At 42.3% G+C, this 12,476-nt stretch overlaps 1 protein-coding gene across 3 annotated transcripts in view; it reads left to right on the top strand.

The window, feature by feature from the left end:
* rhobtb3 (Rho related BTB domain containing 3) overlaps positions 1–12,476 on the top strand; it is an 87,533-nt gene that overhangs the window by 58,150 nt on the left and 16,907 nt on the right. For all 3 annotated transcript variants that reach the window (XM_055633317.1, XM_055633315.1, XM_055633316.1), the window contains exons 5-7: positions 3,436–3,541; positions 8,012–8,374; positions 10,455–10,567. In XM_055633317.1, coding sequence (XP_055489292.1) covers positions 3,436–3,541; positions 8,012–8,374; positions 10,455–10,567 — 582 coding nt within the window. The remainder of the gene's footprint in view (positions 1–3,435; positions 3,542–8,011; positions 8,375–10,454; positions 10,568–12,476) is intronic.

Genomic DNA, 12,476 nt, shown 5'->3' with positions numbered 1-12,476 from the left:
TGCTAGCATTTCTCGCCTGTCTGTATTAGCCCGTCAGAAAGTAATAGTGAAGAATTGTCATGACCTGGCTGCAGTCCTTGTGTTCCTCGCATTGTGAGCCAAAGGGCCGATGCTGTGCTTTTGTGAATGGCTTTTGTGAATGGCTCAGGGCAGTGATTTTTAGGATTTAGCCCTAGCCACTGTGAAAGAGTTGTGATGTATTTGAAAGTCAAGATAAAGTCCAACCCGAAGAGGGAGATTCGTGGATGGTGGTGATCTCAGGCACTTGCTCCCTTTGACCTCTGTGGTAAAACTCCCAGATTTGGAAGGCGTTGGCAGAGTAGAATTGGTGAGCAAAAGCAAGGCATTAAGCAGATAGCGTGCTTTGCTGCCATGACGGTAGAAGCAATACATGGGACGAAGTCACTGAGGCTTGTTGGATTTGTTGGACTTTCACCCAACCAGGCAGGAAGAGGATTTGATCATTATGCTTCTGAGCTGTGCCATATAAATGGTGGAATGGATTTTTAGGTGTCATGCAATTAATCTCTCACTGCAAGATACTCCACATTTCAACATGTCTCTGTAGTTACAATATTTGTGTTCGGTCTACTTGAATTTTTGACCAATGATGAATCTCAGGATGTCAGTGATAAGAAACTTTGCAGTTCAAGTGAGTTTATTGTCAGGTGACCCTGATAGGACAATGAAATTCTTGCTTTGCTTCAGCACACAGAACATAGTAGGCATTTACTACATAACAGATCAGCGTGTCCATATACCACATGAATAAATAAACTGATAAAATGCAAATGTATTCGGCTAGGATATACCATGAGGAAAAATGCAAGATGGACCATACACTCAGCACTTCCTGCTCAACATGGTTGCAATGTCTTCAGCCGTAACTTCAGCACTGCAGATAACACAAACATGGGTGGCATCGTAGATTGTGAAGACGGTTATCAAAAATTGCAGCAGGATCTTGATCATAGAAACATAGAAACATAGAAATTAGGTGCAAGAGTAGGCCATTCAGCCCTTCGAGCCTGCACCGCCATTTAATATGATCATGGCTGATCATCCAACTCAGTATCCCGTACCTGCCTTCTCTCCATACCCTCTGATCCCCTTGGCCACAAGGGCCACATCTAACTCCCTCTTAAATATAGCCAATGAACTGGCTCAACTACCCTCTGTGGCAGAGAGTTCCAGAGATTCACCACTCTCTGTGTGAAAAAGGTTCTCCTCATCTCGGTTTTAAAGGATTTCCCCCTTATCCTTAAGCTGTGACCCCTTGTCCTGGACTTCCCCAACATCGGGAACAATCTTCCTGCATCTAGCCTGTCCAACCCCTTAAGAATTTTGTAAGTTTCTATAAGATCCCCTCTCAATCTCCTAAATTCTAGAGAGTATAAACCAAGTCTATCCAGTCTTTCTTCATAAGACAGTCCTGACATCCCAGGAATCAGTCTGGTGAACCCTCTCTGTACTCCCTCTATGGCGAGAGTGCCTTCCCTCAGATTTGGAGACCAAAACTGCACGCAATACTCCAGGTGTGGTCTCACCAAGACCCTGTACAACTGCAGTAGAACCTCCCTGCTCCTATACTCAAATCCTCTTGCTATGAAAGCCAACATGCCATTCGCTTTCTTTACTGCCTGCTGCACCTGCATGCCTACCTTCAATGACTGGTGTACCATGACACCCAGGTCTCGCTGCAGGCCACCGTTTAGATCAGCAGGGCAAGTGGGCTGAGGAGTGGCTAATGGAGTTTAATGCAATCATGAAGGATGTTGCATTTTCGGAAGTCGAAACAGGGCAGGGCCGCCACAGTGAATGGCAGGGCCCTGGGGAGTGTTGTAGAGCAGAGGAATCTAGAAGTGCAGGTGTCATGAAAGTGGCCTTACAGGTAGGAAGGGTGGTCAATTATGAATGACGTAACCTCCTGCACAATAAGCATCAACGATGGAACACCTCAAGGCGGTGTGCTCAGTCTCCTTCCCCAGCCTCTCTACACCCATGACACAGCTCCAACGCTATCTTTACACTTGCTGATGATACCACCATTGTTGGACGAATAACGGGTAACAATGAATCAGAGTACAGGAGCGAGATTGAAAATCTGATTGGTGCCGGAGCAACAAGCGTGCGCTCGACTTTAGCAAGACCAAGGACCTGATTGTCAACAAAAGCTTGTGATCCATGAACCTGTCTTCATCGACGGGACGGCAGTGGAGAGAGTCAACAGCTTCAAGTTCCAGGGTGTGCATATCGCGATATCTCTGAAGATCTGTCCTGGAACAATCACAAAGAAAGATTCAGATTCAGATTCAGATTCAGATTCAATCTTTATTGTCATTGTGCAGTGTACAGTACAGAGACAATGAAATGTAGTTAGCATCTCCCCAGAAGAGCGAACATAGAATAATGAACAGCAGAATATAAATATGTACATACATTAGTGCAATTTTTCTGGGGGTGGGAGTGTCCGGGGGATGGGTGACTGGCAATCACCAAGGTGCAGAGTTAAGCAGTGCAACAGCCGCAGGGAAGAAGTTGTTGGCACCTGCTGGTCCGGCAACGGAGAGACCTGTAGCGCTTCCTGGATGGTAGGAGGGTAAACAGTCTATGGTTGGGGTGAGAGCAGTCCTTGGCGATGCTGAGCGCCCTCCGCAGACAGCGCTTGCTTTGGACAGACTCAATCGAGGGGAGCGAGGAACCGGTGATGCGTTGGGCAATTTTCACCACCCTCTGCAGTGCTTTCCGGTCGGAGACAGAGCAGTTGCCGTACCATACTGTGATACAGTTGGTAAGGATGCTCTCGATGGTGCAGCGGTAGAAGTTCACCAGAATCTGAGGAGACAGGTGGACCTTTTAGTCTCCTCAGAAAGCAGAGGCGCTGGTGAGCCTTCTTGACCAGAGTAGAGGTATTGTGGGTCCATGAGAGGTCATCAGAGATGTTGACCACTAGAAACCTGAAGCTGGAAACTCATCAATGCTTCTAATTCACTGGAAGTTTAAGGAGATTGAAAGCCATGATCACAAGTCTCAAGAACAGCTTCTTTGCAACGACCATCAGGTTCTTGAATAATACACAACACTTACCTCAGCAACTATGACCTTCTGAGGACTGTGTCTTTCATTGTACTACGGACTTTGCTCTTTGCACTACAATGGTTACCTGCTATTATGGTTTTCAATTGTCTTTTTGAAGATTACATTTTATCTGTGCGTTAATGTGTTTATGGCCCTGTTAAGCTGCAGTCGGTAAGAACTTGGGAAACAAGTAGTTGAATTTATAATTATACAATTTATGTAGTTCTCATAGAATTGCAAAGAACTGGGTTATGGTTGATACAAATTGTTTTTCACTTAATTTTGAATGTAATTCTCCAGCTATCTGGATCTGTGTGATTCTGATTCTTGCGCAAATGTTATGCACAATTTTTTCAGTTGGAATACTTCATCATCCAATGTTTAAAGCAGAAGTCCTCTGAGAAGAAAAAGAAAAGGAGTAGCAGACCCCAACTAATTCCGCCACCTAGACTTAAGGAGCCAGGTAAGACAATGTAATGAGGGCTAATGCCTTTACATGGCTTATGTAATGGGAATATGCAAATCTGCCAAATTATTCCATTGATTTCAACAAATATCAGCAAACTATTTTTATTTATATCATCAACGATCCCATCGCTAATGTTATTTTATAATTCTAATGAATGATACCTTAACCTGGTGCTCAATCATGAGAACAAGCATCAAAGCGAGTCAGAGCACTATCTATTTCTAGAAGCTGGCTGTAAATCTGATCCATTCTGGTAAGGTGAAACTCTCCTTCAGTTCACTGTAAGAGTCCTGGTAAAATATGTAAGGCACTCACGATCTAATTCTTAGTTAGTTAAGATGCAGAGTACAAAGCTGCCCCTAATTTATTAGCACAACAGGTAAGAGGTTAATATAATATTTCATTTTTTAATGAAGCTCTTCCCTGAAACACCAAAATAAATCAAGTGAGGGGTGGGGGTTAGGGAAGATGCTTTCCAGAGGAATATTTTCTGACAATAGTTTTATGTTGCGTCAGTATTATTTCTTAAAGAGGAATAACATTTTTTATTCATGATAACTTAAAATTGTTGACAGTAGGAATGTTATGTAAAGTGTTATGTAGAAAGAACTATCCTGAAATCTGTGGAACTCTCTGCCACAGACGGTAGTTGAGGCCAGTTCATTGGCTATATTTAAGAGGGAGTTAGATGTGGCCCTTGTGGCTAAAGGGATCAGGGGGTATGGAGAGAAGGCAGGTACAGGATACCGAGTTGGATGATCAGCCATGATCATATTGAATAGGCTCGAAGGTCCGAATGGCCTACTCCTGCACCTATTTTCTATGTTCTATGTTTCTATGAAATAGTTTGGGATAGTCATCACCGAAGGAACAGAAATTGTGTGGGCCAAGTGGGGTAAATACAAGTGGCAACATCCAGAAAAAGAGGAACATGATATAATGTTTTGAATAGCGAAACCATATAATATTATGTTTACTTTTCCCAGAAGGACATTAAGGCAAAAATCATCAAATCCCAGGTAAATTAGATCCAAAATGGGGTCGGTAAAATGGTAACCGACCAACTGATGGCCTTAAAGAGATGAGATTTCAGATGCAGTCTGGTTTCATTCACACAAGGGAGTAAGGTAGGGAAATTAAAGCAAGCCAGATCTCCATGGATTACCAAAAGGACAAAGTAAAAGAAGAATAAATAGAGAGCAATTTACAGATGCCCAGTTATTAATGTGAGGGCCAGGGTGATTAAAAAAAGTTAAGGAGATAATTGAAAACGAAAATTGGGCAAATAGAGAGCATGAAAAAGGGATAGCAGCAAAAAGATATAAGGGATCTCAAACTATTCATTTGGTGTATGAGCAGCAAAAGGATTGCAGGACAAAGGGTGGGGCTCATCAACGACAAAACTTACACCTGGAAGCAGAGAGCGTCACTTAAGTACAATATATGCCTTATATGTCAATCTTCACCCTGGGTCTCAACAAAGGAAGGTGTAATTAACATTTCTGGTTGAGCTAGAAATAGAGGATACACTATAAAGTCTTACTGCACTTAAAATGGAAGGCAGAAACAGCAGACACCCTGATCATCCAAACTTTGATAGATTCGAAGATGGGCCTGAGAACTGGAAAACTGCAAAGGTTACATTCTTCTTCAAAACAGGATGGAGCGATAAACCCAACATGTCAACCTCGGAAGTGGGGAAAGTTCTAGAAACAGGAACCAGGGACAGAAATATCAATCACCTGGATGTGGGGAGTAATGAGGGAAAGCCAGCATGGATGTGTTAAAGGCAAATCATGCATAACTAACTGTTTAGAGGGTTTTTTCCCCAATTATCTGAGCAGGCCAACGAGGGAAATATGATTGATGTGAAATATAGGGACTTGTGAAAAGATACTACATACGATGCCACAGAACAGGCATCCTGAAAACTAAAAAGACCTGTAGCAACATGGCGGAAAAACAGGCAGAGTGTAGGAGTAAATAGTTGTTTAACAGACTGGAAGTGTACAGAACAGCACTCCAGGGGTTGGGATGAGGACCACTGTTTTCTTGATATATTTATCAACGACTTGGATAGACAAGGGACTGGTTTCAAATGTACTGATTGCACATGAGTCAGAGGCACAGTGAGCTGTGAGAATAGATTTTAAGGAAATAGATGCAGGATGAAGCTTTTCCCACTGAGAGTAGGGAAGATTCAAACAAGGGGACATGACTTGAGAATTAAGGGACAGAAGTTTAGGGGTAACATGAGGGGGAACTTCTTTACTCAGAGAGTGGTAGCTGTGTGGAATGAGCTTCCAGTGACGGTGGTGGAGGCAGGTTCGTTTTTATCATTTAAAAATAAATTGGATAGTTATATGGATGGGAAGGGAATGGAGGGTTATGGTCTGAGCGCAGGTATATGGGACTAGCGGAGATTATGTGTTCGGCACGGACTAGAAGGGTCGAGATGGCCTGTTTCCGTGCTGTAATTGTTATATGGTTATATGGTTATGAGTGAATGGGTGCATAGATTGCAGTTAAAAATTAATACTGAGAAATGCAATGTTACATTTTTGTAAGAAGAATGAGAAGAGGCATTAGAAACCAGAACTCCTAATTCTAAAAGTATAGGTGCACGGTTTATTGAAAACAGATTAATAAAGTGGTTAGAAAAACACACAAATGTGTGCTTTATAAACAGAGACATAGTGTACAATAGCAGAGAAGTCATGATGATCCTTGATAAAGGATAAATCACCAGTTCAGCAACAACTGGGGTACTGAATCCATTTAAGAGCGATGTGATGGGTTTGGAAAGTTTGCAGAAAAGATACAGCAATATAATTCCAGATAGGAAGGACTTTAATTATGTTGATAGACTGCAGAGACTTCTGTGATGTCCTTTAGAGGTTGCACAAAGATCTAATAGGTAATTAAAACCACAGTGAGCATAGAGAAAATAGACAGAGAGAAACTGATCCCATTGACAGAGGCGATCACGAGATAGGGGTCATCGAATGAGGGTGAAGGACAATGAACTCAAATGAACACTTATTTTCACACTGATTGGTTGGGTTCTGGAACATGCTGCTGGAGTAAAGGTCAAGACAAATTAAATTAGACCATCAAAAGGGAGCTGGAGAAGTATATGAGAGGAAATCATTTGCAGGGTTGTGGTGGAAGCGAGGAGTAGTGTGTGAGTTGCTGGGTTGCTGCTCTGTTCCGCTGGCAGAAGCTTAACAGGCCTAATCCTCGCTGTAACCATTTTATGTTTCTGTCAGCCTTGACATCTGCTCAGTTCTGCAATCTTATTTCTTTCCAGAGGGAGAGTTAAGCCCCTGTCCCACTTAGGAGACCTAAACAGCAACCTCTGGTGACATAGAAAAATAGGTGTAGTAGACCATTTGGCCCTTTGATATGATCATGGCTGATCATCCAACTCAGTATCCTGTACCTGCTTTCTCTCCATACCCCCTGATCCCTTTAGCCACAAGGGCCACATCTAACTCCCTCTTGAATATAGCCAATGAACTGGCCTCAACTATCTTCTGCGACAGAGAATTCCACAGATTCACCACTCTCTGTGTGAAAAAAGTTTTTCTCGTCTCGGTCCTAAAACCTTATCCTTAAACTGTGACCCCTTGTTCTGGACTTCCCCAACATCGGGAACAATCTTCCTGCATCTAGCCTGTCCAACCCCTTAAGAATTTTGTAAGTTTCTATAAGATCTTCTAAATTCTAGCGCGTGACCTTGCCCGCCACCCAAGGTTCCCATGAGGTCACCGGAGGTTTTGGTCACTCTCTCTAATGGTCAAAAGTGGTTTCTGCGTGGTCGAGGCTTCATCTAGGTTGCTGCAATTTTTTCATCATGATTAAAACTGGCCTCGACTAAAAATAGGATGCCGTTTTAAAAATCGCTAATTTTTTAGTCGCAGGTCTAGTTGAAGACAGTTTTCTTCATAGTCGAGGAAGGTTTACAACATGTGTGTGGGAGGTGGTAGGAGGTTGCAGGTCACCTCAACCTTGATTTTTTTTTGGGAGCGGGCAAGGTCACCAGAGGCTGCTGTTTAGGTCTCCCAAGTGTTACATGTGGCCACTAGAGGTGGACAAAAAAAGGTTTGCCCCACTATCAAGATATTTTTCAGGCATTCTTTGGTGTGCAATGAATTGAGAATTCTTGCATCTTATTTACATCCACATTTCTACTCCAAACAATTGGGCTATGCATTAAAATCATTTTAATTTCTTCTACAATATTTCATATTACTGTACAGGTTTTGAGTGGGAAAAATAACGTTAAATGTTGCCAACTTATTACTGTCGGTTCCCCCCTTTATGTAATAGGAATGTACATTGTAATACTGGTTTAAACTTGCTTGGTTGTTCACTGCTCATGTAGATAATGAACAGAAAATCTAAATATTTTTCAATTGTATACATATTTTTAGTTGATTATTGATTCTGTTTCTCTTCCAGTCAAATTACCATGTTTAAAGATTGAGACATCCCGGTTCCACTGTGACTTGCTTAGCCTTTTCTGCAGCTCTTCATGTACAGACGTGGCCTTCTCTTCCAAGGATGGGCACGAGGTGGCTAGAGCTCACAGACTTGTGCTGTGCACAGCAAACTATGTCTTCATGCTACTGTTTGGTGTGGCGATTCCTGGCAACTCTGGCGAATTACCTGGGAAGATTGCTCACAATCTATTTCTAATAGAAAAGGACAATGCAATGAACTCCGGTCAAACGTTACTTCAAAACATCCTGCCAGTAAGGGTCATCATTTTAGACTCACTGCTGTGTGTCTGCTTCTCAGAGGTCTTGAAGTTCATATATGCAGGTTAGAGCCTGCACTGCTGAAGCATTAAGATGCTGCTTTACCATCTTGGAAACTTATACGGAATGATTTTGTTTAAATTATTTTCATAAGTAGCCACCGTGGAGGCACATGTATGTATTCTCAAAGGTTAAAATTCTGATCAAATAATTGAATTGTAATTATGGAACATGAGAAACTAACAATAGGTCAGAATGCCAATTATTCGTTTGTGAATAATTTTTGTGAATTAAGCTGAGACTAAATTAATTGGTTGCTCTTCCCATGAATGTTTGCACAAAGTACGTTTATTTATGTGATGACAATACCAAGACTTATCTCTTCTTATTACCTGTGCTTCCATCCAATTACTTAGCGAGGTAAATCTGTAGAGCTATTGTCTATTGTCTAAATTCTTGAATGCTTCCTTCAAACAGCTGCCAACCCAGCTATCGTTCCCTTTCTTAAACACTCTCCATATCTATTCTGTTCTTGTGAATATTACATAATGTTAAGAAGTTGATGTGATACCTGGAATATTCCTGAGTAAGATTAATTTGTGCCACCTCACTGCTATCTCCAGATTCTGCCCAATAGATTTTCATCAACATAATAACACGTTTGTAAAGAATAACTTCAAGTTAACATATTCATGATTAGGAATGGTAATATTACTCAGCAAGACTTGACTTCATTGATGTTCTCTCATTTTCACTATATCTTGAAAGAGTTCCTGATCATTGTGCTCCTTTAACATGCAAACTGAAAAGGAAGAGAATCAGATTGTGCGGAAAAGTTGCACTGCAGCTCACTCTATCTGCCACTCCTCACTCTACCAATAAAGCAGCCAGCTGTGCCCACTGAAAAAGCTGGAAGGCCACTTTGAGCACCAGGCCACATTTCAGCTAGGTAAACCCACATGCATCTACCAATTGAATTACACAAGGACAGCCAATGCTGGAATCTTGAGTAACTCAGCGGGTCAGGCAGCATCTGCAGCATCTTCTGCTCCCAACCCTAAACATTGCCTAACTATTTCATTGACACCTGCTGAGTTTTTCCAGCACTTCATATTTTGCTCTGCCAATCCAATGGCTCGAATCACTATCCTGCCATCCAAACTAGACTTTGATCAGCAGAGCCAGTTGGAGCCCTGTGCTTGAAGAGTCATTAGCATTTAATAAAAATGACTGCTTGCTCTTCATTCCAGAGAGTTGTTGCCCTAATTTGGTTGTATTTTAATTTGTTTTAAAACATTCTAATATTTGGTGCTTTAGAACAGGAAGATAACAGGATATGAGGGTGGGATTACATCGAACTAGTGTGAATAAGTGATTGGCCAGTGTGGACTCAGTGGGTCAAATGGGTGTCTGCATGCTGTATCTCTAATGGAAACTAAACTAAACTAAGAAAGATAAAATTAAAAGTAAACTTTGCTTTAAGAGCTTTACTTTTAGCCACAAGAGTACAACAAAATAGAGAGAGTACAGAGGAGATTTACTAGAATGTTGCCTGGGTTTCAACAACTAAGTTACAGAGAAAGGTTGAATAAGTTAGGTCTTTATTCTCTGGAGCGCAGAAGGTTAAGGGGGGACTTGATAGAGGTCTTTAAAATGATGAGAGGGATAGACAGAGTTGATGTGGACAAGCTTTTCCCTTTGAGAATAGGGAAGATTCAAACAAGAGGACATGACTTCAGAATTAAGGGACAGAAGTTTAGGGGTAATATGAGGGGGAACTTCTTTACTCAGAGAGTGGTAGCGGTGTGGAATGAGCTTCCAGTGGAAGTGGTGGAGGCAGGTTCGTTGGTATCATTTAAAAATAAATTGGATAGGCATATGGATGAGAAGGGAATGGAGGGTTATGGTATGAGTGCAGGCAGGTGGGACTAAGGGAAAAAAAATTGTTCGGCACGGACTTGTAGGGCCGAGATGGCCTGTTTCCGTGCTGTAATTGTTATATGGTTATATGGTTATAATTGCAGAGAGTTTACCATGCAACATTTCATTTGTAAATTCAGAATTAAGTCAAAAGTAAGATATTGATTTTTACATTTTGTAATCTGATTGGACAATAATTTATTCAAATTTTGGGCTGTGACTAGGGACTGGCAACTGGGATGAATTAAAATCGGTCCTCTGGAAGAAGTTAAAAAATCTAGAAGAAGTCAGGCAAGTGTTGGAAACACTCAAACTTCTCTTCAGATGCAACACTAAGGTATGTTAATGTTAATGGTGACTACATAGCTCTCATTTGTCATCCATTTTACTATTATTTAATATTATGGCCAAGTGGTGTAAAAAGTAATACACAATCACCTCTACTCTATAACTGTGTGGTTAATACTCTAATACTCAAAATCATGAATTCCTGTCGTATTCTGCTGTAACCTTCTAATCTCACTTCCCTTCCATCCCACATTAGGTCTTTTTGTTCTTTCTCCTTTTCTGTTTGCCGTCTAGTGATTTCATTATTTTTACTTTAGACTTATAACTTTTTTCAGTACTGGCAGAAAGTTATAGACTAGTTAACTCTCCTTTCCTCTGTCGCTGCAGGTGTTCCTTGACCTGCTGAGCATTTCCAGCACACGTTCTTTTTATTTCCGATTTCTTTTTTCAGGGCAGGGAGTGAGTTGGGGAAGTTTGAAATAGGAGCACGGGAATGAGATGAATCAATCAAGGCTGCTGTTTGTCTCCTGGGGCCTGGTATTTCCATGGCCAGGAAGAGGAGGCTGAGATTCTACTTGTATCTGAACTGCATTTTTTTTTTTCCAACTGCTTTTCCCAGCTGGTATCCCGCTAAATTAATAGTCTGACAAATGGCGAGGGGGGGGGGTAATGGACACTTGGGAGCGTAATCAGAAGGAGAGCACAGTCTGTGATTAAATCGGAGAGAGACTATTGTTCAAAAGAGTCTGCGGAGGGCGCTCAGCATCGCCAAGGACTACTCTCACCCCAACCATGGACTGTTTACCCTCCTACCATCCGAGAGGCGCTACAGGTCTCTCCGTTGCCGAACCAGTAGGTCGAGGAACAGCTTTTTCCAGCGGCTGGTATCCCTCTAAAACGTACCTAGTCTGACTGCCAATCACCACCCCCCCCCCCCCCCCCCCCCCCCCCCCCCCCCCCCCCCACTTATTATTATTTATTCAAATGGGCACTATGGGAGCTCTTCCAGGGAGATGCAGAAGGCATTTCGCACAGTCTGTGATGTAAATCGGACAATGAGAGACTATTGAATCAAAAGAGTGGGAAAGAGGCTCCAGTTAGAAGGGAGATGAAGGGATGGCATAGTAGGCAGAGGGAGAATGAAGGTATAATGAAGCTTGTGGGAGGGAAAGAAACTGAATTAGGAGGTAAAGAATGTGGTTTGCAGGGTGGAGAGAGGGTGCGTAATTTGGATGGAGTGTGAAGGGCCACAAAACTATATGCTCAGGGAAAGAGAGAGAGAGAGAGAGCATGATATGGGGGGAGCAGAATAAGGCTGCAATCAGGATGCTGAAATCAGGAGGACAGAGGGATTGCATTGTAATGGGAGGGAGCTAAAAGCTTCCATCAGAGGTGGAGGGACAAACATAGAAACATGGAAACATAGAAAATAGGTGCAGGAGGAGGCCATTCGGCCCTTCGAGCCTGCACCGCCATTCAATATGATCATGGCTGATCATCCAACTCAGTATCCTGTACCCGCCTTCTCTCCATACCCCCTGATCCCTTTAGCCACAAGGGCCACATCTAACTCCCTCTTAAATATAGCCAATGAACAGTGGCCTCAACTGCCTTCTGTGGCAGAGAGTTCCACAGATTCACCACTCTCTGTGTGAAAAATGTTTTTTCTCATCTCGGTCCTAAACGATTTCCCCCTTATCCTTAAACTGTGACCCTTTGTTCTGGACTTCCCCAACATCGGGAACAATCTTCCTGCATCTAGCCTGTCCAACCCCTTAAGAATTTTGTAAGTTTCTATAAGATCCCCCCTCAATTTTGCTGCCTACAAGGAAATGCTGCAACGGCTGCTCCTGGTTTTGTTTTACAGCTGTATTTTGCTGGCTTTAGTAAAACCCATACAGCAGCAGGCAAATACTGTGGTTTGGTAATTGGACATTTGCATCCATTTGCACGAAAAA

Source organism: Leucoraja erinacea, chromosome 3 (genome assembly GCF_028641065.1).
Source record: "Leucoraja erinacea ecotype New England chromosome 3, Leri_hhj_1, whole genome shotgun sequence".
Taxonomy (NCBI): domain Eukaryota; kingdom Metazoa; phylum Chordata; class Chondrichthyes; order Rajiformes; family Rajidae; genus Leucoraja; species Leucoraja erinaceus.
The sequence above is the reverse complement of the archived record's forward strand: the minus strand, read 5'-3'. Positions and strand labels throughout refer to the sequence as shown.